Here is a 24011-nt window from a genome sequence, read left to right as displayed (position 1 = left end):
CTGTGCAGCCTAATGCCTTCCAGAAAATCAGCCATGAATGGCCAGGGAGGGTAATTCATATCAAACCCATAAAACCTTTATTAGCGTCCTAGGGGAGAAATCCGGATGTGGCTGCTTATTTATTTTGGATTTCTCTCTCTCTTTTTTTTTTTTTTTTCTCCTTTTTTTTTAACATTTTCTTCCAAGAGATTTTTAAAGTGATAGGGTCAGCTCTCTGGGATCAGCAGTAGGGCCCAGACAGGGTTGCCTGTGGTCCTGAACCACTGGTGGATGCACTGGCATTCCAGGAGTCAGGCTGACTTTGGGGTCCAGCTTTGAGTTGTGGCACAATTATCAACCCATCATGAGCTGATAATTATTCAGAACCACTGGTGCTTTTAGTGGGGCTTCCCTGGGAGTAGCCCTCTCTTTTCCTGGGAGCTCAGCCTCTCCCAGTGAAACCATTTCCCGATAATAAATGTAGGGTGGGTGTGTTTGTTTTGCTTCTCTTTTTTTTAATTTTTTTTCCTCCAGCAAAGACAAAGAAGCCCTTGAGCTTGGAGCGTAACCTAAAACACGGCATTCCTGAAAAGAATTTCCTGATAATATTTTTAGCACCTGAAAAAAAAAAAAAAAAAAAAAAAAAAAAGAAAAAAAGGAGAACGGGGGGGGGGGGGTGGGGGGGAGGAGAAAAAAAAAAAAGCCAAAAAAACAGGGAAAAAAGGAAAATGACCCATCTTTTTTCTTTTTTTTTTTTTTTTTTTCTCATGCAGTTTTGTGTTTTCATGGGTCGGGGAGGCTGGGGGAGGGGGTGGGGGTGTCTCTGTCCCCATGCGTGTTTTGGGGTGGGACGGGGGGGGACCCCCGGCCGCTCGCGCTCCTCGGGGAGCCCCCAATGCCCCGCCCCTGAGCCCCGCCCCCCGCGCGCCGCGCTCCCATTGGCCGGCCACACCCCGTTTATGCAAATGAGGCTCGGGGGCGTGGCCGGCAGGGTGAGGGCGCTCGGAGCGCTGTGGGGCCGAGGGGCCTCTGCTCCGAGCGGCGCTGAGGGGATCGCTCCGGGCTCCCCGCTCCTGGCTCACAGCGCCCGGCTCCGGGCAGCAGCATCAGCCACCGCCCTCCCTGTGCCCCTCCGCGGGCGTCCTGCCCCGCCCTGCCCCGCCCCCGCCATGCTTCCGTGGCTGGTGCCGCCGTGAGAGGCGAGCGGCGGTGCCGGCGGCCATGCAGGTCCTGGCAGGCTGGGCCGTGCTGGTGGCGCTGGGCTGGTGCCTGAGGGCCGCTGCGGAGGTGCCGCTCGGCGACTTCTACCCCTTCGGACCGGCCCAGGGCGACGCCGCCACGCGGAAGCAGGACGATGGTGGCTCCGAGCTCCGGCCCCTCTCCATCCCCTTCCCCTTCTTCGGTGCGGGGCACACTGGCCTCTATGTGAGTAATTCCCACTATTCCTTCTTTTTCCCTCCCTCTAATTCCCTCTTCTCTGTTTCATTCTTCCTCTTCCCTTCCTCTTCTCTCCTCTTTCCTGTCGTGCTTGGATGAATCTGAGTTTCCTTGGGGGCCATCAGGTGGTCCCCCTTCACTGGGAGCCTCAGCGATGTGCCGAGGATGGTGCGGTGGGTTTGGGGAGCACGCAGGACCCCTGGCTCGGTGTGGGGGTCCCCAGGCAAGATCCTGGCCCCAGTGCCTTGGGAATGCTCACCCACGGTGGGGAGCTGGGACTGAGCCCTGCTGGAGCCTGCATTCCCTGTACACCCACAGCGTGTGGCACTGGCTTGGTGACATGCTGGGGGATCCCGGCAGCAGGGAGCCGGGCACATCTGGAGGGCAGGAGCCCAGAGCTGGTGTGCTGCAGCCTTAGAGTGGTGGCCCCTGGCAAAGGGGTGTTGGTGGGGCTCTGGGTGTGATTAGAATAAAGACAGCTGCACTTTGGGCTGCCCACTCGGCACATCTGATTCCCTTGCCTTTCCCTGTGCCCACTGGGACTGTTGGTGACACACTCCCTTGCAACCTCTAAGCCACCAGGAGGGGACTGTGGCCAAAGAACTGGAGTCATGCCTGGCCCAGCATGTCCCCTGTGGCCAGAGGGGCAAGCCCAAGTGCCTGGCTGACCATGGAGCCTTTTGGGTGGTGCTGTCTTGCATCCAGAAGTGAGATTTGGGCTCCCCATCCCAGTTTCCACCTGGAATAGTAAATCCTTTAGCATCTTGATCCCATCTCCCCAGTTTGCTCTGGGCTTAGCGATGACCCAGACCCAGGTGGCAGAGGAGAGGGCTGAGCATTGCCTTGATGCCATCCCAGAGCTGGGCTCTTGTACCATTCCACTGCCTTGGCTCAGCACAGGGGGTCCTTGGTCCTGCCTGGTGTTTTTCCCCTGATCAAAGCATCAGCCCTGCCATTGGGTGGGAGGGATCCAGGCTTGGGGCTTGAGCCACTGTGGGAGGATAGAAGGGGCTGGGAGAAGCCAGGTGACATGATGGTTGTCCCATAGAGGATCCACAGTGTAGCTGTAGATTTTGGAGGGGCTGCAGGGATCAGAGGACAGTGTATCCCCTTTCCCTGAGCTAAAACCCCACTCTGCAGGGCCAGCTTGCCTGCCCCCAGCACAGAAATCCATGTTGCAGGAGCCTTCCTCCCCAGGGAGCTGCTGTCCAGGGGGACTGGCACAGGGCTGAGTTCACCTGGAAACCTCTGTTCTCAAGGGCTGCCTCTAACCACCCCCCTCCTCCTTCACAAAAACCAGCAACAACAAAAAAAGCCCTTCTTGGCTCTGGTTCTCTCCCATCTTGCTTTAATCAAGGGAAGAATGTTCCTCTGCGGACACAGTGGGGTTACAGAGGCTTTGGGAAAACAGAATCCTCTTTCCCTTAGTCACAGTAAGGACTGCCCTGTGCTCAAATGGAGGGGCTGTGAACCCTCCTCAGGGACTGGGGAGCTCCCCCAGGGACTGCACAAGGCCAGCACAGCTCAGCCCCCCCGTGCCTGGGTGTGCTGGCAGCTGGGGTGAGAGCATTCTGGCTTCCACATGGCTCCTGGGGATGCTGGCTCCCAGCTCCCTTTTGGCACGCGAGTGTGACACCACTGCCTGCCTGCGTGCCAGAGCTGCTGTCTCCAGTTGAGAACCTCTTGCCTGTACCAGGCCCCCTTTTCCATCCTGCCTGGAGAGCTTGGCTGGAGTCTGAGTGTTCCTGCCTGTCCCACGGTCGCTGTGGGCTGGGGAGCAGAGTGGCTTGGAGCTGACTGGACTGGCAGTCACGGTGCTGTGGCAGGGTCACCTCCAGGGAATTTGGGAGCTCAGGGTGAGAGCATTTCCCTCTGATCCCTGTTCCGGCAGGCAGGGAGTTTCTTCACCTTCCTCATTCCCACTGCATCCCCAAGTTGGGAGGTAGCACTCCAGTCAGCAACATCCACTAGTTCCAGTTTCCTTCCCTGAGCTCAGGCTGCCTCTGCCATGCATCCCAGAACCCTAATTGCCCCAATTAGTAAGTGCTGAGGAACAGCTTGAATTATCTCACCGTGGGGGTCTGGCATCCCCCACTTTAATGAGAGCAGCTTTGCACGGGGTGGTGGCGCTTGGTGCCCAGGTGACCAAGAGCCCCTTGGCTCACCCGGAGTGCTGTGGGCGGGTGGGAGGATGGAGCGGGGCTCCTCCCACCCTGGGCCAGTGCCCGCAGCCCCCCTGCAGCAGGGTCCAGCCCCCTGGGCTGCCTGGGAGCCTCTCCCCTGCCAAGAGCGGTGCCGTGAGCTGGCCCCACGCACCGGGCACTGTTTGTTTTATGCACAGGCTCCTGCAGTTTGTGCAGCTGTTCCCCTCCCCTGGCCCGGAGAACAGGGCTGGGTTTGTTCGGGCAGCGGCCGCAGCCGCGCTCCAGCGAGCAGGAGGCTGGGCCGGGGGATGGGGCTGTTGTGGGTGCTCAGGCACGTCTCTGCTTCTAAGGACAGGAAGGGGAAGCGCTCCAATATTTGTGGAAAGGGGAGGGGGAGAGAAAGATGAAATAGAAAGCATCTCTAAAACATGGATTCCTGCTGGCAGCAGGAGTCAACTGTGGCCACCCGTTCTTCTCCCTTGCTCTCTGCAGGTAAACAACAACGGGATCATCTCGTTCCTGAAGGAGGTGTCCCAGTTCACACCAGTGGCCTTCCCCATCTCCAAGGACCGGCGTGTGGTTGCTGCTTTCTGGGCAGATGTGGATAATCGGCGGGCAGGTGAAATATATTACCGAGAGAGCACCGAGCAGCCCATCTTGGACAGAGCCAGCAGGGACATTGCCCAGTATTTCCCTGAGTTCCCAGAGTTTTCTGCACAGTGGGTCTTCATTGCAACCTGGTACCGAGTCACCTTCTTCGGGGGCAACTCATTTTCACCAGTGAGTAGCTGAGGCAAAGCAGCCACTCCACCCGTGTGCCTTCAGTGTGGTGCCAGACCTTCCACTTGGCATGGAGCTGTCAGCAGAGCTCAGCTGGCCATGATGTTGGCCATGTTGGCCATGATGGCTCCGTCACCATACCTTGCTGTGGCAGAGCAGTAGTGGGATAGCAATACCAAACCCTCCTCCTTGTGCCATGTGGAAGCTTTACATCATCAGCCTTCTTGGGCAAAAGTGAGGCACCTTTTGCCTTTCAGATACTCAATATCCATATTTCCCCCCATTTTTCCCATTCCTCTGAGATGAGAAGCAAGCTGTTGTAGCTCAGGATCACAACAAGTTAGGATTAAAAATAATTAAACTCTAATGCCCTTGCTCATAGAGGAGGACTGGGGTTGAAGGAAACATCCCTTTGCTGAATGCAGTTTCTGTCACTTTATTTTAGGACTGGTTCATCGTCCCTCACTGCTTTCCTCCCCTCCCTGCTGCAGGTAAACACTTTCCAGATTGTGCTCATCACGGATGGCAAGCTTTCCTTCACCATCTTTAACTATGAGTCCATCACCTGGACCACGGGTATGCACGCCAGCAGTGGGGGGGACTTTGCTGGGCTCGGTGGCATCGCAGCACAGGTAAGTGGCAAATGTAGCCCCTGGGGTGCCTGGGTAGCACATCCACCTTGAGAGCTCGTGGCTCCTGTTTGGGTTTCTTGGAGGTGGAAAATCTCCCCCTGCTTGTTTTTTGTTTTTTCTTCTTCAGAGTTCTTAAATATCTGTGTGTGCTCTGGCTCCCAAAGCTGAGACCATACAGGGGGCTTTGTTATCCCAAAACCACAGATCTTTGCCTTGGCTGCTGCTTCACAGTCCCTTTTCCTTCCTAACCTCAGCCTTTAAGAGCAGCTGCCACTGCTAGCACAGCTTTTGCTTGTAGTTTTATTTCATCCCTGTGTGTGTTGTTGTGTTAAAGGGGAAAAAAGCCAACACCCACACCCACAAAAACCCCAGTGCCCACTTGGATGTGTGAATTTACCATCACACAAGTTGATCCGTGCTTGGCTCCCTTCTTGCCAGCCTGCAGCAGGCAGGATGCTGCAGGTGGAGAGGAAGGAAATGGGATTTGAATTCCCAGGAAGGGACTGAGCAGGCCAAGTGTTCGCTTCACCCTGGTGTCCTGTCATGTGAACAGGACTGAGCGCTGGCCTGTGGAAAGGGAAAGGAGGTCTGAGTGGTGCCACCAGTGGTGCCATGTGACAGGAGAGATGAGTCCTGTTGCTCCAGCTGCCTTTTCCATGCGTTAGTGATGTCTCTTTACTTTGTGCCTCTGTCCTTCCAGGCAGGTTTTAACGCCGGTGATGGAAAGCGCTACTTCAACATCCCCGGATCCCGCACCGATGACATCGCTGACGTGGAGATGACGACAAATGTGGGTATCCCCGGGCGCTGGGTGTTCAGAATCGATGATGCCCAGGTGCAAGTGGGGGGCTGCAGCAATACAAGTAAGAGGACAGCAGTTAGGTTTACTTAACTCCCAACCCAACCCCACACTGTTCTCCAGCCCCATCTTTCCCTGCCTCAACCCCCACCTCCGCGGGGTGGAAGAGATGTCTGGAAGGGCTTTGGGGAGGGAGGGGAGGCAGCTATGTGGGGACTGTCTTCAGCACCAGCTGTGGTTGGGCATGGCACCTGTGGTTGCCCTGGGGCTGGGAACGGCTGGGAGAGCAAATGGGAAGGGGAGGAAGAGTTCTTAGTTTAAAGAAGCCTGTGGGGAGTGATGAGGAGGCTGGGGAGGAGGTGATGTGCACAGCTGGGCCCCTGCCAACCCACTGCCAGGCAGGGCATGAGGGACCAGCACCCTTGGGGGGAGCATATGTCCATCAGTCCTCGTACATCGGGCTGAGCCAAATGGAGGGCTGCTGAATGCCAGCCTGCCATGTGGGGTTAGGTTGCCAGGGCCTGGTCCATGCTCCCCACTCTGGGGGTCCTGGCATGTCCCCCACAGAGCTGTTGGTCTCCAGTTCCTCATCCCCACTTCCCCCTGGCCGTGTTTTCCCACTCGTGATCTGTGTGTCTTGCGTTATCGGTGGATTTTCTGTACATGGGCTCTCCCCGTCCCCTTTCCCTCTGCCCTGAATGATAAGTGAGGGCATGTTCATGTCCCCTCAGCCAGTGGAGCAGACCTCCCCCCAGGCAGGCTGCAGAGCTGTGCAGCCTCTCCCCCTTGCACAGGAGGAGTGAAACTGCCCCCTGTCCCAGGGGAGCCCGCAAGGAGCAGCCCCTGCCCCGCCATCAGGCAGGCAGCCCCACGGGCTCCCCAAGCACCCCAGGGAGCCGGGCGGGTGCAGGGAGAGACCCTGGCACTGGTGTGGCTGGAAGGTGGCAGGTGAGCCCTGCCAGGGTGGGGTGACAGGGGATCACTGCCTGTTCCCACAGCCTCTGTGTGCCTGACACTGCGGCCCTGCCTGAATGGGGGGAAGTGTATCGAGGACTGCATCACGGGGAACCCCTCCTACACCTGCTCCTGCCTGGCCGGTTTTACTGGGAAGAGGTGCCATGTTGGTGAGCGCTTTGCTGCAGGGAGCAGGTCTAGCTCTCAGTGTCACTGCTGCGTGCTGGCAGTCTGTCTGTCTCTGCCCTGAGCTCCTGTCCCCACCTGGGGCTGTGTTTCAGATGTGGATGAGTGCCTCTCCCAGCCATGTCAGAATGGAGCCACCTGCCTCAACGGTGCTGGCAGGTTCACCTGCAGGTGCCCGCCAGGCTTCAGAGGCAACAACTGTGAGACTGGTGAGCAGTGTGGCCCTTGAAAAGCAGAGACCCCAGGTTTGGGGGCACTTCTGCCCTTGGGAGGGCTCTTCAGACCAGGGCTCCTGCAGTAGCTGCTGGGCTCTAGCAGTTTGTGACAGCCAATTTGGATTTCAGCTTGCTTCAGGCAAAAGAAACTTTTCTCTGGCCACGAGCCTTTCCTTCTGCTGACTCTTCTGAGGGCTGTGCTCAGCACCGCTGCCAGCACTCTTCCACCACCACTCCCTTAGCCAGAAAAGCTGGCAGCCAGTGCTCAAACAAGCCTTGCAGGCCCTGCTTTTGCAGGTGATGCTCTGGTCCCAAGCTCTTCAAAGCCAGGGGAGACCTCCCAGTCCCTGGCAGGGCTGTGGTTACAGGTTTCCCCCAGTGCTGGCCTCTGCCTGCCGCTGGAAGTGCCGCCAAAGCTTTTGGCTCCCAGCAAGCGGCCGCGCCAGTGGAAAAGGCGAGAAGGGAGTTGACTTGTGGGGGAGGAAGGAAGGGAGAGAGAAATGCCCAGCAGAGCACACTGACTTCCAGGAGGTGTGGTGGGGTGAAAGAGCTGAGCTGCCTGAGGACAGGTTTTGGGAACAGTCATAACTGGGGACATGGCCACTGTCTCCTGACAGAAGGTGCATGGGTGGCTCCAGTCCATACTCTGCCTAGGCCTGGTATCACCACACGTAGAGGGCGCCATGTGCTAGTCCTGCACCTAGGCTGACACCCCTGCCTCTCTTTTTTTGATGTTCTTCTGCAGAAGAATCACCATGTGAGAACAGGGTGTGCCAGAATGGTGGGAGTTGCCAGGTGGTGAACAGGACAGCAGAATGCTTGTGCCAATCAGGGTACACAGGGGAGGACTGCCAAACAGGTGGGTGACAGAAACAGGAATGGGATGGAGATGATGATGTTTCTTACCTTGGCAAGCTTCCTTCCCAGTCAGCTTCATTCCTGGATGTAGTTTTGGGAGGGGAATGTTTGGAATTGCCAATGGCACCTATTTTTTCTGTCCATCACCTTCACCCTCCTGAGCATCATCCAGGCTGGGAAGGAGGCACCAGGTGAGCTGGCTGTGCCCACACATGACCTGATGACCTTTCCTGGCCTCCCCTTGCAGAGGTGAACGAGTGTGAGTCCAGCCCGTGCCTGAACGGCGGGCACTGCATGGACCTGGTCGATAACTACACCTGTGTGTGCCTGGAGCCCTTCGTGGGACAGCGCTGCGAGACAGGTGCTGTGCCCCAGCGTGTCCCACGGCAGGGACTGTGTCCCCCATGTTCTGCTGGCCATCATGGCCCTCTCCCAAGCCCAGGCTCTCCTCCTGCTCACTGCCTTGCTTTCCCCTTACCAGATTCCTCTTCCTGCGAGGACCGGAGTTGCCAGAACCGGCAGACGTGCAACTACATCCGCCCTGGCCGCTACATCTGCACCTGCTCCCCGGGTTATTATGGCAACAACTGCCAGTACGGTGCGTGAGGCTGTGCCTTGACCAGCCTGGCACGGGAACTGCAGTCAGGGACACTGGGCAGGAATGGGCACATGGCTGCAAAGGGGCTGTGTCAGCCATAGGCACTGCTTAAACTGGTGGTTGGCATGTGCAGAGCAGCTGTGGTGCTGCCAGGAGGGAACACCTCCCTGCAGAGCTGCTTGACTGTGCTGAAACCTGCAGCAGGATGCCCAGGACAGAGGGTATTCCAGCCCCACACTGGAGCTGTCCAGCTCAGACTCCCCATTCCCCACAGGTGGGCCCCGTGTGCCCGGCGCCTGCCTCTCCCAGCCGTGCCAGAACGCAGGCAGCTGCCTGGAGACTGAGAGGGGCTATGTCTGTGAGTGCCAGGAGGGCTACACTGGACAGGACTGCCGAGACCGTGAGTACAGCCCAGGGGACTTGGGGTGGGGTGCAGCATGTCAAGGGGAGCCTTGGTGCTCATGAGAGGGAGAAGCAGCAGCCCCAGAGGGCCTGTTCAGGGCTCTGGGATTGAGCAGGTCTGTCCTCCTGGAGGAGGCTGTGACTGTGTGTCTGAGGGCCTCAGGGCTGCTGCCCACCTGAGCATCCCCTGTGAGTGGCATCTGTCCTAGCCCACAAGCAGGAGAGATCCCAGGAAGCTCCTGTTTCCTGTCTTGCAGAGCTCTCTGAGGGCTGTGAGTGTCGTAATGGGGGCAGTTGTCTGGAGGGGAATGTCACCGTCTGCCAGTGCCTTCCTGGGTTTTTTGGTCTGCTCTGTGAATTCGGTAGGTGAAAGCTTCTTGCCTGCTGTGTTCATTCCCTCTGGGATGATTGAGTCAGGCAGCCTGTGGGTCAGCAAGGAGGCACTGCCCATGCCTGGGCCTAGCACAGTGCCAGGGACACACACGGAATCTGAGCCTGGAAATATTGTCACCTGGTGAGATGGCAGTGCTTCCACCTCCATCAGCTCCTTTCCTTGGAGCTGTGCCTCTCCCAGCCTCTGCCTCAGCTCAGCTCCCATGGGTGGGGAGGGAATTGTGGCCTTTGTGTGCTCCCTTGCTGAAGCTCACTGAGCGTCCAGGCTGAGCATTGCCATTTGCACTGTGTGTGCCAGAAGATCTGTCCTGCCTCACTGGACCCTGCAAAGTTGGGAGACTCCTGTTTCCATGTGGGTGTCCTCCTGCCACTGACTGAAAGAGGCTGGCACTGCCATGTGTTTGCAGAAGTCACCACGACACCGTGCAACATGAACACACAGTGCCCGGACGGCGGGTACTGCATGGAGTATGGCGGGAGCTACCTCTGTGTCTGCCACACCAGCTATGGCACCAACCACAGTAAGACTCCACGGGGATGTGGGAACAGCCCTGGGGTGGGGATACCCTCACCTCACCTCAAGGGGAGCTGCCCTTGCACCCCTGGCCACATGTCCTCAGTGATCCCTGCATTTGGCTCTGCAGCAATGCCGTCCCCCTGCGACTCAGAGCCCTGCCTGAATGGGGGCTCCTGCAATGTTCACGATGACTCGTACAGCTGCGAGTGTCCTCAAGGCTTCCTGGGCATGCACTGCGAGAAAGGTACCTCCACAGTGCCCCCTGTGGCACCAGCACCTGGCACAGGCTGGGAGAAGGGCTCTGTTTGACTTTCTTGGGAGATGAACAGTTGCTTGCAGAGCTGGAAGTTGGTGCAGGTTTTCCCATCCCATCCTGCAGGGTAGAGGGAGGGATTGAATGAATGTTGTCACCCAACAGCTGCAACAGCAGATCAGTTGTTTCCTCTACAACACCATCAGTGTTGGTGGTTTTTATTTACATGCCACAACTTCTGCCCTTGGGGGCAGCCAGCTGTCTCCCAGTATCATGCACCAGTTGGCCCCAAGCACATCTGCATGTGTGTAGTTTATGTGGTGTTGCAGGACCCAGGATGCAGTCAGGCTTCCCTCAGGAGGGCTGGTGGGTGCTGGTGTGGGGCAGCAGCTCTGGGTGACCCCGCTCTGGGCTCTCTCTGCAGCCAAGCCTCGGCTCTGCAGCACGGGGCCCTGCCGCAACGGGGGCACCTGCAGGGAGGCGGACGGCGAGTACCACTGCTCCTGCCCCTACCGCTTCACCGGCAAGCACTGCGAGATCGGTACAGCCCCCCGGCCCCCGTGGGAGGAGAGGTGGCAGCTGCCCCGCCCACCGGGCTCACGGCCGCCTTGTGCCCCCAGGTAAGCCGGACCCCTGTGCCTCGGGGCCCTGCCAGAACGGAGGCACGTGTTTCCACTACATCGGCAAGTACAAGTGTGACTGTCCCCCAGGCTACACCGGCCGGCACTGCGAGATTGGTAGGTTTGGGGAGGGTGTGCCACTGCCTGGGGGGATGGTGAGTGTGGCTGTCAGGAGCTCGCTGCTTGCTTGGAGCCCCCTTCCTTGTGCCCTGCTGGGGCTGGCTCTGGTTTCATTCCTTGCTCTGCTCTTCTTCCAGTGCCCTCCCCTTGCTTTCCTAGCCCCTGTGAGAATGGGGCTACCTGCGAGGAGCTCGGCAGGGGCTATGCTTGCACCTGCTCCCTGGGCTATGTAGGGAAGCACTGCCAGTTTGGTAAGGGCCTTGCACTTCCCCTGCTGGCTGGGAGCTTGGGGTGCCTCTGTGGGCCCCATTCATCCCCTGTCTCTCCACAGAGGTTGACTGTGGCATCCCCAGTGAGGTGAAGCATGCCCAGGCTTCTTTCAACTCCACCAAGGTGGGCTCACTGGCTGAGTACCAGTGTGAGCTGGGCTACATCCTCAGCCAGCACAACCATCCCCGTGTGTGCCGTGTGCCGGGCGTCTGGAGCGACCCCCCTGAGTGCGATGGTGAGGAATGCTGGGGACTGGGCAAGCCCTGGGACACCATCCCAGTGGCCTGAGGTCACCACCATGGTTTGGTGACCCCAGGAACTGTAGTGCAGTTGTCTGCTGCCTTCCCCCTGGGATCCCTGTCCTGTGCTCATGCCTCTCCCTTGCTCAAATTTCTTTAGAGATCGATGAGTGCCAGTCGCAGCCGTGCCTGAATGGTGGCCAGTGCAAGGATCGTGTCTCTGCCTTCCTGTGCTTGTGTGAGCCAGGTTACACAGGCCACCATTGTGAGCTGGGTAAGAGACCATGCTCCAGGACTGTCACAATGCCTCCCTCCCCCTCCACCCTTGGGAAAGCCCTATGGATTGCAAAGGAGCTATGTTACCAGGAGTAGTGTGTGCTTGGATCAGCCTGAGGCAAGGCCTTCTTTCCCAGGGCTCCCAGCCAACTGTAGGGTTTTCCACCAGGGAGACACTGCTCCTGTTTGAGGACAATGGGCAGTGTGGGAGGTGGTAGAACTCTGGCAGGTGGCTCCAGCCGAGCTCCCTGAGATCTGGCAGAGGACGGTGGTAGGAGAAGGTGGGCAGTTGGAAGCTAGATGAGGGGACATGACACAGGCACCCTGTGGGATGGATCTCTTGGCACAGCCCCACACTGCCAGTTGTCCCCAGGTGTCCCTGAAGGAATGTCTCCATGCCATGTTCTTCATGGCAGGCCTGAGGCAGTGGGCATCCAGTAGCAGGGATATTCCTGGCCACTGGGCTTGGGGAGGCAAATGACATGGGAAGGGTCCATGCCCAGGGGGAGGAGTGCTGCTCTCCAAGCCCCTGTCCCTAGCTCCAGCCACGTCTGTGCTGAGCTGGTGTCTTTCTTCCCTCTGCACCCCAGATGTTGACGAGTGCCAGTCGGAACCCTGCAAGAACAGCGGGACCTGCCAAGACCTCCCTGGGTCATTTGCTTGCTCCTGTCCTGAGGGCTTCCTGGGCACCCAGTGTGAGACAGGTAGGGGCTCTCCCTTCCTTGGGGTCAGTGGGAGGCTGGACTGTGGCACCAGGACACTGCCAGGGCTGGCACCATGCCAGGTGGCTCCTTGCTGTCTGGGACACCTTGAGCCCAAGCCATCACCTGGTTGCTCATTGTTGCACCTCCTTGCCTGTAGTATCGGGGGCAGAGCTGAAACTGCTCTGGGGGGGAGGGAACAAGGAATGAAGTGTCCACCAGTGATGGACTTCCTTTCCAAGGTGTCCATACTTTCCTGGGGATATGGGCACCATGGTGTACAGTGGGGGTTTCAGTGTCCAGCCCAGCTGTGCCAAACTCTGGGCTATGCATCTGCCCTGCTGCCCCCTCAGGGGTCTGTCACTGTTGCTCGTTCATGGAGGCTGGGAGCTGGCTGCTGGCATGCTCACTGTGGGCCTTCTTCCCCCTCCAGAAGTGGATGCCTGTGAGTCAGACCCTTGCCAAAATGGAGGGGATTGTGAGAGCTACGGGGGCTCCTACCTCTGTGTGTGCCCAGAGGGTTTCTTCGGCTACCACTGTGAGACAGGTGAGTCAGGCAGGGCAGCACAGGGTGGCCCTGGGGTCAGGGGCACTGCTGACACTGCCAAACCTGGCACCTCTCCCACAGCCAGTGACCCGTGCTTCTCCAGCCCCTGTGGGAGCAGAGGCTACTGCCTGCCCAGCAATGGCACCCACAGCTGCACCTGCAAAGTCAGCTACACAGGCAAGAACTGCGAAAAAGGTAAAGGCCCTCAGCAGCAGCACCAGGACATGATGTGGGGCTTGACGCCAGCCTGGCAGTGCCCACCACCCACCCACGAGGGGCTCAGCACCATCTGGGACCAGCAGCACTCCTTGAGTTGGGCAGGGCTGGGGGCTCGCCCTGGGGGGGCACCAGGACACGGGGGACAGATTTCCCCTGCAGCAATGGCAATCCCTCGGATGCCCTCAGGAGGGGAGGTGGAGGCATCCAAGAGAAGCCTCTTGGCACTGGCCTCCCCCAGACCCCTCGCCCCATCCCGCAGTGGCCACAAGTGCTTGGCCACCAGTGATATCAGGGAATGCTCCTGGCGCCCTGGCTCCTCCTGTGCCCACTGAGCCAGGGCTGGCTTACACCCAGAGAGCCCCTGCCAGGTGTGCCAGGCAAAACGAGCGAGGACCTCGTCCTCTTATCGCCGCTGTTCTGCCGCTTGCTGACAGGGTCTGTTCTCTAAAGATTCATGGCATTACCTCTCCCCTTTGCTTTTGCACACACCCTGAAGAATTGCTGCCACCAACCTCATTAAAGGTGGAAAGGGTGGAGGACACTGGTGTGTTGATTTCTTGGCACCCACCTGAGGACGCAGCTGCCAGGCAACTCATTGACGGCTACGCCGTGACGTACGTATCCCTCGACGGCTCTTACCGCAGGACAGATTTTGTGGACCGAAGTCGTTCTGCCCACCAATTGCGGGCACTAACCTCCGGCAGAGCCTACAATATTTCTGTCTTTTCAGTCAAACGCAACGTGAACAACAAGAATGATATCAGCAGGCCCGTCATGCTCACCACGCGCACTAGTGAGTAGCGTCCCCAGGGGGATCACGTGTGGCCGTGTTCACAGGGATGAGGGAAGAGATGAGGACCTGACTCCATGTTTCAGAAGGCTTGATTTACTATTTTATGATATATATTACATTAAAATTATACTAAAAGAATAGAAGAAAGGATTTCATCAGAAGGTTAACTAAGAATAGAAAAAGAAGGAATAAAGGTTTGTGGCTCGGACTCTCTGTCACACAGCTGACTGTGATTGGCCATTAATTCCAAACAACCACATGAGACCAATCGCAGATCCACCTGTTGCATTCCACAGCAGCAGATAATCATTATTTACATTTTGTTCCTGAGGCCTCCAGCTTCTCAGGAGGAAAAATCCTAAGGAAAGGATTTTTCATAAAAGATGTCTGTGACAATCACGGTCGTGAGCGTGCGTGGCCCCTGCACGTGCCAGGGTTTGTGCTGCCACCTCCAGCCTGCCACCAGCTCCAGCATGGTATCAAACCTAGCAGATTTGCTGGTGCAGATCCTAAAATCTGAGGGCCTCTGGAAAGTGCTTGACACAGAGAATCGCTGTTTTCTTTGCTGTGAGTAAAAGGCCTGACGCCCTGTGGCTCACCCTGTCCAGGGAGCTTGCAGTGGGAATTGCTCCTGAGCCCTGTTCATTTGGGCCAGGCTGTCCTGCTCCTTGTCACTGTGCCAGGAGAGTATGAGGAGCCCCTGTGCAAGGCAGGCAGCAGGGCTTCTGCAATCCTGTGAACCAATCCTGCCATACTGCTGGGCTTGGTGTGGGAACATGGCAGCGAGGGCAGTGTCTGTCAGGGACCTCTGCTCCATGCACAGAGGAAGGGGCACAGTGATGTCTTTGGGCCATGGACAGGCAGAGCAGCTTTGATCCCACTTCCTAGGGCAGGCAGGTGTGGAAAGCAAATGCCAACAGGATGGAGGGAATTAGGAAAGCAGATGGCCTCTGAGGAGAGGAGAATGGTGGTGGTAAAGCCCCATCTCCCACAGCAGGCTGAGACCAAGGGAAGCCCAGGGGAGGAGATGGCAGCATAATGCACACCATCTCATGGGGCCTCAAACCACAGCTGGATGCTGAGGTCAGGATGGCCACCTGAAGTGTGCCCTGGACTTAGCAGTCACTAGTGGGGTTCCCCAGGGCTTGGTTTGGGGCCAGTCCTGTTTAACGTATTTACTGATGGTCTGGACCTAGGGATTTTGTATACCCTCAGTGAATTTGTAGCCAACACCAAGTTGATGGGAGTGTTGGTCTGCTTGAGAGTAGGAAGGCCCTGCAGAGAGACCTTGGCACACTCAATCAAAGGGCTGAGGATAACAGCATGATGTTCACTAAGGCCAAGTGTTGAGCCCTGCACTTGGGTCACAGCAGCCCCTTGCAGCTCCAGGCTGGGGGAGGAGTGAAGAGCTCTTCAGCAGAAAGGGATTTGGGGGTGCTGGTTGACAGCTGGCTGAACGTGAGCCAACAGTGATCCCAAATGGCTCAGGAGGCCAATGGCATCGTGACCTGTATCAAGAGCAGCATGGCCAGCAGCACTAGGGAACTGATCATCCCTCTGTGCTTGGCATTGTCGAGGCTGCAGTGCATTCAGCTCTGGGCCCTTCGCTTTAAAAAGGACATTGAGGCACTGGAGCATGGCCAGAGAGGGCAGCAAGGCTTGCCAAGGGTCTGGCAAACATACCTGATGAGGAACAGCTGAGAGCTGGGTTTGTTTAGCCTTGAGAAGAGGAGGCTCAGGGGGACCTCATAACTCTCCAAAACTCCCTGACAGGAGGTTGTAGTGTGGTGAAGGCTGGTTTCTTCTGTCATGAATGCAGAGAGAGAACAAGAACTAATGGCTTAAAGCCAAGACAGAGAATTCACATTAGATAGTAGTAAAGAATGTTTCACTCTTTGGGTGGTCAAACATTGGAATCGGATATCCAGGTAGAGTCACCATCCCTGGAGGTGTTCAGGAGGCATCTGGATCTGGTGCTGAGTGATGTGGTGTAGGGGTTATAGTGACAGTGCTGGAAGGATGGTTTAACTGGATGATCCTAGTTCTCTTCCAGCCTTGATGATTCTATGGTTAGGGCTGTGCCTGGGCAGTGCAGCCCCTTTGGAGCTGTGGCGGGGGCTGGGGCAGAGCAGCCCAAGGCCCTGTGGGTGGCAGACAGATGTGCCTCCCACCTGCCTGGGGACTGAGGAGAGGTGGCACTGAGCCCTTCCTCAGGGGAAGGCGATGCAGAGGTGCCCTCAGGACGCCCTGGGGGCACACAGGGAAGGGAGGGGTGACCCGGGGTGACCGCAGTGCTCTGTGCTTGCTCCGGCCAGGGCCGCGCCCGGTGGAAGGCTTTGAGATCAGCAATGTGACTGCCAGCGCCATCACGGTGCACTGGGCTCTGCACCGCCTGCAGCACTCCACTGTCAGCAGGGTCAGGGTCTCCATCCGCCACACGGGGGACCTGGCAGCCCGCACCGTGGAGCTCAACAGCAGCGTGGCCAAGTACACCTTCCTGTGAGTGCTGCTGCTGGGTGCCAGGGTCTGCCTCCCTCAGCTTGCCCTGCTCACCCCTTCCCATCTTGTCTTTTTCCTGCACAGGGACCTGCAGCCAGGAGAGAGGTATATCATCCATGTCACAACGCTGAGCGGCCTGGGAGTGGAAGACCACCCCTCAGAGAGCCTGGCCACAGCCCCTTTTCATGTGTGGACAAGTGAGTGAGGTTGTCTTTGCCATCCTGGCTTGGCAGGAAAGCTGTGGGGAGGGAGAGGTGTGGGAGCTGCCAGACTGTCTGGCCAGCACAGCCAGCAGGAGGTGTGCAGGCAGGGCTGGGGAGGCCAGGAAAGACTCTGGCATGTGCTCCCCTGCCAAATGTTGTTCAGTCTCTGAGACCAGCCCCATGCATGGGTGCAATTCATCCTCTGCTGTCTGGCAGCCAGAAGGCAAGGCCTGACCTGGGTGCCAGGGTGCAGTGAGGCTCTGTCTGTCTTGGCAAGGACTGAGTGTTGAGCATCCCTTGGCTGGAGCAGGCTCGGGGCTGGCCTGGGCAGTGCCAGGCAGGCTGGTATAAGGTGATGTGACCATCCAGGGACACCAGCTCTGACCGCTTTCCTCCCCATCCCCTGCCTGCTGCAGGGCCTCTCCCCCCACAGAACCTCACTGCCTCCCACGTCACCGCCACCTCTGTGTCCATGGCGTGGCAGCAGCCGCCTGCTGGCACCACGGAGGGGTACATCATCAATGTCACCACGGCCCAGAGCGTCAAGAGCCGCTACGTGCCCAACGGGAAGCTGGTGTCCTACACGGTGCGGGACCTGCTGCCGGGGCAGCGCTACCACCTGTCCCTGACAGCCGTGCAGAACACGGAGCAGGGCCAGCTGCACAGCGAGCCCATCCACCTCCACGTCAGCACCTGTAAGTGCTCCCGGGCTCTGCTGGCTGCTGCGGCACGAGGGGGGCAGTGGGAGGGCAGGGAAGGGGTAAGGGGTGGAAAGCACTTGGCCAACAGAGTGATGAGCCCTTGTTGCCTCATCACTCTTTTGTGATGGGGACAGGACACAGCTCCACTGGAATGGGAGGTGGGGATTGTAGGGTTAGCAAAGGGCAGACACAGAGCTCCAGCTTGGTGATGGGCACCTGCATCCCTGGTGTGTGGAGAGTGTTTGTGACACCTGCAGCCCCACCTGGCAGCCTGGGGATGATGACACTGGCTGGGAGGTCGGCTGCTGGCTCACGCTGCCTCCATTAAGCCTCATCCTTTGGTGTGCAGTGCAGAGGGATGGGGCTCCAGAGAGGCGGTGGAGCCAAGCCGGGCACCCGCGGGTCCTGCGGAACAGGCTGCCCCCAGCCTTCCTGCCGGAGCTCCGCCTGCTGGCAGATCACGACACGGCTGAGGAGCCCTCGCCTGCCCCCAGGTAGGCACTGCCTCAGCTCTTCCACTCAGCCAAGCACTAGGCTGAGGCAGTCCCTTTTCCAGCTTCCATGCCCAGGTGTGCTCCTGCTGGGGTGCAGCCTCTTGCCCTCCCACTGGGGTTCTCAGCCAGGCCCCCTCCCTGAGAGTAGTTCCCCCATGGGACTTGCACAGATCCTGATGCCACCAGTGAATGCTTTATGCAGCTGCCACGAGCCCCAGCACACAGAGCCTGCAGTGCCCTGTACCCTCATGGCTCTCCTGTCCCAGGTTCACAGAGCTGGTGGATGGCAGAGGGAGGATCAGTGCCAGGTTTGGCCCTGCGCTGGGAAGATCCATCACTGTGAAAACACGTGAGTGCTCTTGTGCCTTGTGCCCTGCTCCTGCCAGCCAGTGCCATCTCCCGCTCCTCCCTGTGAGCTGAGGTGGCAGCCAGGCAGGCTGCTGGAGCTATAGAGGAGGGTGGAGCCCTCTCACCTGGCCCTGGGCAGGCAAACATCTGCTCTGTCTGTTAGACCCCTGCCCGAGGAGAGGGGTGACTGGCTGGGGGAGCCCAGAGAAGGACCCTTGTGATGGGAGGCAGTGCTGACTGTGCCTGCCCTGCTTCCCTGCAGGGGCCTGAGCAGTGGCTCCATAGCCCTCCAGTGCAGCCCCTGCCTGCCCAGCAGCCTCAGCCCTCACTGTCAAGAGCAGCCTCACACCTGAGGAGGGGACCTGGGTGACAAACCCCTCACTAGTCAGACCTAGCCCCCATTTTCCATCCCCAGAAGACTGGGGACCAACCCAAGTGCCCAACCCAAAATACCCTAGAGCACCCTGCAAGATACCCTGCAAACCCCACACCATGGGGTGGGGAAGGGGCCTGGCACACCTGAGGGCAGCCCTTGGCCTCTCTGCACATCCTGGTTCTGCCCAGGACTCTGTGTCCCAAACCCTTCCAGGAGGAGTGAGTGTCACCCCAGTTCTAGGGATGCCAGCTGGGAAGGGATAAAGCAGTGCCTCAGGCCTGAGCAGTGCCCCAGGGCTGCAGGCAGGCTGGATCCCCTGGGAGGGGCTGCCTTTGGGTCTGGCTCTGGCCTGGAAGGTGACATTTAATCCTCTCATTGTCCAGAGCCAGAGGCTCCAGTGAAGCTGGAGAACACAGAGGTGTCCAGCTGGGACAGTCTGGCACTGCAGCTGCGTGAGGCAAAGAGCAAGAGTAAGTTCCAGGGGGAGACCCACAGCAGCAGGAACCAGCCCTGGCCCCACAGGCAACCTGCTCAGCACCAGCCTGCCCTCCTTGGAGGGCACCCCTGCCCACCTGCTCTTCCTGGGAGCACCCTGGCAATGCCAGGGCCTTGGCAGGGCTGAGCTGTGGCCCCGGGCTCTGATGGTGGAGCGTGTTTTGCAGGAGAGGGGCAGAACTGCTCCCAGAATCCCTGCAGGAATGGAGGCACCTGCACCAGAGATGGGGAGTCCTACCACTGTGCCTGCCGCCCGGGCTTCAAGGGCAGGCTCTGCCAGCTGGGTGAGTGCCACGCCGTGCCCGAGGGCCAGGCTGCTGCCTGTCCCTGACACAGCATGTCCCCTAGCATGGTCACCCAGCACACCCTGCCAGCGCCCAGGGGCTCCCACAGTGCCCAGGCTTTGCTGGAGATCCGTGTCGTGCTGGCAGCTGGGAGAGGGGCTGGGCTCTGCTCCTGGCTGAGCTCCCTGCCAGGCCCCTGCCTCACCCAGAGAGTTGTGTAGGCAGTGTGAGGCTGGGGGCTCTGCTTCTGCTGCTGGGTCAGCTGTGTTGAGGCCAGGGGGGCCTCAGCAGACCCTTGCCCCGAGGCACAGGCAGGCAGGGCCAGGGATGGGCTCAGTGGTAGCTCCCCTCTCCTATTCCCCAAGCAGCCTGCAAGAAGGTGCCCCACTCGTGCACGCGGCTGTACTCGGAAACCAGGGCATTCCCCGTGTGGGAAGGAGGCACCTGCCACTACCTGTGAGTACTGCCTGCAGGTGATGCTGCCCCTTCCCCTGTGCTCTGAGCTGGGGGTGTCTCCCTGCAGCTCGGCTTTGGGGAAGGGACAGCGAGCTCAAGGCCGTCTCCAGCCCCAGCTGGCAGTTGCCCCCTCCCCAGTGCAGGCTGAGCAGCCTGGAGTGCCCCTGTGCCCACCCCAGCTGTGCATCAGGGCAGGGCGGGGCTCAAGTGACAGCCCCATCCTGGTGTTACCCACCCGCGTGGCAGCAAGGTTGGATTTGGTGTGTGTGTGACCCCCAGACAGCAGCAGATCCCATCCAGCTCCTGGCTGCCTCTCCATCTGTGAGCAGAGGGCTGGGGGAGCCCTGATTCAGTGCCAGGGCAGGGGGGCTCTGCTCTGCCCCTGGCCCCCCTGTGATGGAGGCACAAGGGCCTGGCTGGGATCAGTCCCCCAGCACAGCAGAAAAAATTGGGGTAATCTGGTCCCATTCCTGCCAAGGTTGGCTACTGCAGCCTGGAAGGAAACAGGGGAAATACCCAGACTTCCCCTTCACTCTCATGAAAGCACATCTCTCCCTTTTGTTCCCACATCTCCACTGTGTGTGCAGGTCCAGGAGAGTCTACAAGGTACACCAGGATATCTGCTACAAGGAGAGCTGTGAGAGCACCACTGCCAAGAGGACAAGCAGCAGGTACAGCTCACAGCCCACACTGGATGTGCCAGCCTTGCTGGGACCTTGCTGAGGGGTGCAGACATGACCAAGGCATGGATGGCAGTGCCGTGTGCTTGTCTGTGAGCAATGGCCAAGGGGCAGGGGCTGACAGTGCTGTCCTCCCTTCTCTTGCAGAAAGCCAAGCAACAGTCACACACTGAAGAAGCCCTAGAGGTAAGTACCTGCTCCAGCCCTCCCCAGATGCAGGCAGGGGCAGCTCTCATGCAGGGAGTCAGGGAGAGGGGTGCAGGCCAGGGCACAACCCTGCTCATGGCACCATGTCCAGGGGGTCTGAGGGCTCCTGGCTGTGGCTGGGGTGGAGAAGCAGGAGGGAATGCTCTGCTTCCCCCTGGCTCTGCAGCTCCATATGAGCAAGAAATTCCTGCACAGAAAGGGCCAGGCTGGAGTCCTGGAGGCTGCAGGTCCCCTTCTCTCAGCACAAGGTGGTGCACAGGGTGGGCAGAGGCCAGCTGCAGGGCATCTGGCAGACTCTGCACACCAGCTCATTTTCCTCCTCCTCCTCCACAGGTTTTAAAGCAGTAGAAGCTTCGTCTTTCCACATCTAAGGGCTTTTTGAACACCAGGAAGATCAGATCTGCTCACGGGGTTGAACACAGCAGGGTTGAACTTCCTGCCTGGTGTCAACCTCTCCCTCTCCTCCGGCCCATTAGGGACACGCAGCTGGATCAGCACACTGAGTAGTGCTCCCTTTCCCCCTGCTGGCCCAGCACTGCCTTTGCTGGCCCCCTCTCAGTGCCCCTTGAGGGGCCAGCCCTGCTCAGCACCCCCAGCCACTCTGCACAAGCCACGGGCTCCCCGCTTCACTCAGGGACCAGCCCAGCCCCTTGCCAACAGCATCTGCACCAATCTGTTCTCGTAATCCAAGGTTATAAATTACCTATAACCCTCAAATAAAACAGTTTAATGTAGACCAAAAAGCTTTAGCCATCACCTGAAATCTGGCCCCCAGAAACATGCTGTGTAGATGAGTTAGAAATGGTGAGCAGCTCCGAGTGGTGAGGCGAGCACGGGCAGTAGAGGAGCATTCCTGTTCCCTCTGCTCTAGCAGGGGAAACTGAGGCAGCTTCTACTGCCTGCCTTTTTTCTTTGCTTTGTACACAAGCCCTGCTTTTAACCAAATTTCCAGCTCAGAAACCAATAGAGCACCTAAAAGGAATTTAAAATGTGATCTGTAGGGTGAAATCTGTCAGCTGAGGCATACCAGCAGTTGCCTCCACACCAGTGCAGGGCACAGCAGAGGCTTGGTGAGGAAGCCAGCCCCACACTCCATTCCCTTGCACTGCACTTCCCTGTGGCACCAGTGCTGCAGGATTGTGTGGAGGAGAGGACCAGCAGCCAGCACTGCAGCAGGGCAGGCAAGGAAAGAAAAAGTGTAGCTTAGAAACGTTGCTAGTTTTTGTGAGTTTGTATGACAACACTAGTTAAACATAGATTTGTGTATTAACGTACACGGTGTATATTATAAATTAACACATACCAGAGATATATCACAGTTATGGTATAGAGTGTCATGGCCCCAGCAGAGTGGGATTGTTCTGGTGGGGAGGGCCTCCCCTCCTGCCAAGCAGGGCTCTGTTGCTCAGCCACACGGCTCAAACAGCAGCTTGGAAGCTGCTCTCAGAGCAGGGCAGGCCCAGGAGTTTCAGTGCTCCTGCCACCACCCTCTTCCTCCTGGAGCAGTGTAACAGTGCCCAGCCTGGGGGCAGGGACAGTGTGAAGCCAAGACCAGCTGGCCAGTGTGCTGCTCCCCTCCTGCACCACCTCCAGCTCTGCTCCCACAGGACAGACAGGCCTTGTTTCCCTCCAAGGCTGCCTGGTCCTGCTCCAGCTGCCTGGCAGCACAGCAGCCCTGCCTTCCCGGGGCAGGAGAAGCAGCCGGCCCTCCCCAGCAGGGAGAGCAGGGCAAGGGGAAACCCAAACAGGAGAGTTTGGAGCTGTGGTCTGAAAGTATCTGCGCCCCTGCTCTGTCAGCCACGAGATCAGCGCTGACATGGGCTGTGGAGGGGGAGGTGGCCCTGCCATGGAGCAGTTCTGTAGCCGCAGGAGTTGTCCCCACAGCACCAGGCAGCCTGGTCCCACTGCCAGCCAGCAGAGCAGCCACAGCTCCTGTCCCACAGCTGGCTCAGTATGTAATGCAGCTGGAAGGCTTTAACCTAGTCTTGGAAATAAATTAGGGGGTTTTGTTTGATTTTTTTTTTTTAATAAAAACACTTTATGGAAACTGTTTTGGTTTGGGTTTTTTTAAGTAATTGGTCAAGGAATGAGTGCTGTTGTATTTGACAGATGGGATTTATTGGAACCCCACCCATGGAGCCCTGCACCCACCCCAGCTTGTGCTGGTGTGGGGTGTGAGCCCAAAGCCCCCAGTGTGAGTGCAGCAGCAGGGCAGGGCTGGCACCTCACAGCCTCATCCACTCACTCCCGGGCTGTTTTACTTTCATCACTGTCCAAATCATCATCATCATCATCATCATCATCCTCTGTGTACAGTGCATCCTCATCCTCCTCTTCCTCCTTCTCCTCCTCCTCTCGAGCCAGCAGCTTCTTGAAGACCTCAAACTCCTCTGGGGTAGAGTAGGCCAGGCTGGCCAGGAAGTCTTTCTCCGAGAGCTGCAGGATGTCCTTCAGTTTTGGGTTACTAATTTGGGTCTGTCCTTTGTGTGGGGTCTCATAGAGCCCCCGGCGCTCCAGGAAGATGTGGCGATTCCGGAGCTCGGCAAAGGGCATTTGGAAGAGCCGAGCCTTCACCATCTCCTTCTGCTGGACCCCCATTCTGAAGTAGGCGTACTGCGGGCGGAACGGGGGTGTCAGGCACAGCCCCATTCCCGCAGCGGCTCCGCAGGAACGCGGCTCCCGGTTCTCACCTGGAACTGGTGATGGAGGGTGCTCGGCTCCTCCAGCAGGACGGCGGGGCAGGTCCCCAGCACCTCCCGCAGCTGCTCGGCCGTGAAAAGGCACCGCTCCCGCAGCAGCCGCACGGCCGCCTCCAGCCTCCTCCGGGGCACGTGGAACAGCTGCGGGCAGCGGCTCAGGGCGCGCTGCAGGCGGCCTGCGGGCAGCACCAGCTCAGCGGGCATGGCTCAGCGGCACAGCCCCGCTGTCCCCCCAGCCCCGCTCCCCGCCCTACCTGCGTCCAGCCCCAGGCGCCGCAGCTCCTCGGCGCGCTCCCGGAGCCGCTCCGTGGGCAGCCGCAGCAGCGCCGGGCTCCGCTCCAGCAGCGCCAGGGCGGCCTCGGCGCTCAGCCCGAGCAGCAGCAGCTGCGCCGCCGCCGCCTCCCGGCGCTCGGGGCCGAGCCGGGGCTGCAGCGCCTGGAGCCGCCGGGCCTGCTCCTGGCTGAAGCCCATGGCCCGCAGCGCCGCCAGCTCCCCGCAGCCGCGCCGAGAGCCCGGCCCGGGGGCGGCGGGGAGCGCCCGGCCCGGCCCCAGAGCCCGCCCTGGGCCGCGCAGCAGCAGCAGCGGCAGCGGCAGCCGCCCCGCCATGGCCGCGGCTGCGGGAGGGGCCGGGCCTGCC

The 24011-nt window shown here is 58.9% G+C and overlaps 2 protein-coding genes across 2 annotated transcripts; one reads left to right on the top strand and one right to left on the bottom strand.

Moving 5' to 3' along the window:
* The first annotated feature begins 1137 nt into the window (after positions 1–1137).
* Positions 1138–21418, top strand: SNED1 (sushi, nidogen and EGF like domains 1). Its single transcript, XM_059479574.1, has 33 exons — positions 1138–1404; positions 4053–4340; positions 4832–4972; positions 5673–5835; positions 6770–6895; positions 7007–7120; positions 7872–7985; positions 8232–8345; positions 8466–8582; positions 8857–8982; positions 9242–9346; positions 9785–9898; positions 10022–10138; positions 10572–10688; positions 10768–10884; positions 11025–11138; positions 11219–11392; positions 11557–11670; positions 12263–12376; positions 12807–12920; positions 13002–13115; positions 13636–13932; positions 16248–16431; positions 16516–16628; positions 17051–17329; positions 17685–17829; positions 18096–18178; positions 18937–19023; positions 19216–19332; positions 19701–19788; positions 20376–20459; positions 20616–20654; positions 21009–21418. The coding sequence occupies exons 1-32, from the start codon at positions 1201–1203 to the stop codon at positions 20650–20652; spliced, it is 4335 nt and encodes a 1444-aa protein (XP_059335557.1). The 5' UTR covers positions 1138–1200; the 3' UTR covers positions 20653–20654; positions 21009–21418.
* A 1307-nt stretch (positions 21419–22725) lies between these two features.
* Positions 22726–23980, bottom strand: MTERF4 (mitochondrial transcription termination factor 4). Its single transcript, XM_059478892.1, has 3 exons — positions 23629–23980; positions 23366–23550; positions 22726–23288 (listed from the first exon to the last, which is right to left on the bottom strand). Exons 1-3 carry the CDS (start codon positions 23978–23980, stop codon positions 22917–22919), a joined length of 909 nt encoding a protein of 302 aa, XP_059334875.1. The 3' UTR covers positions 22726–22916.
* Positions 23981–24011: the final 31 nt, after the last annotated feature.

The sequence above is a fragment of the Ammospiza nelsoni genome, chromosome 10 (assembly GCF_027579445.1).
Source record: "Ammospiza nelsoni isolate bAmmNel1 chromosome 10, bAmmNel1.pri, whole genome shotgun sequence".
Classification (NCBI taxonomy): Eukaryota; Metazoa; Chordata; class Aves; order Passeriformes; family Passerellidae; genus Ammospiza; species Ammospiza nelsoni.
Note: the sequence above shows the minus strand (reverse complement) of the source record. Positions and strands in the feature narration are given on the sequence as shown.

What these genes read in the sequence shown, in the direction of transcription:
- SNED1 (XM_059479574.1), top strand. Translation starts at nt 1,201, where the DNA reads ATGCAGGTCCTGGCAGGCTGGGCCGTGCTGGTGGCGCTGGGCTGGTGC. An exon ending in AGGCCACCATTGTGAGCTGG is followed by an intron (nt 11,671 to 12,262) that starts GTAAGAGACCAT and finishes TCTGCACCCCAG; the next exon opens with ATGTTGACGAGTGCCAGTCG. An exon ending in CCCTTTTCATGTGTGGACAA is followed by an intron (nt 16,629 to 17,050) that starts GTGAGTGAGGTT and finishes TGCCTGCTGCAG; the next exon opens with GGCCTCTCCCCCCACAGAAC.
- MTERF4 (XM_059478892.1), bottom strand. Translation starts at nt 23,980, where the DNA reads ATGGCGGGGCGGCTGCCGCTGCCGCTGCTGCTGCTGCGCGGCCCAGGG. An exon ending in GCGCCTGGGGCTGGACGCAG is followed by an intron (nt 23,551 to 23,628) that starts GTAGGGCGGGGA and finishes TGCTGCCCGCAG; the next exon opens with GCCGCCTGCAGCGCGCCCTG. An exon ending in CCCTCCATCACCAGTTCCAG is followed by an intron (nt 23,289 to 23,365) that starts GTGAGAACCGGG and finishes TTCCGCCCGCAG; the next exon opens with TACGCCTACTTCAGAATGGG.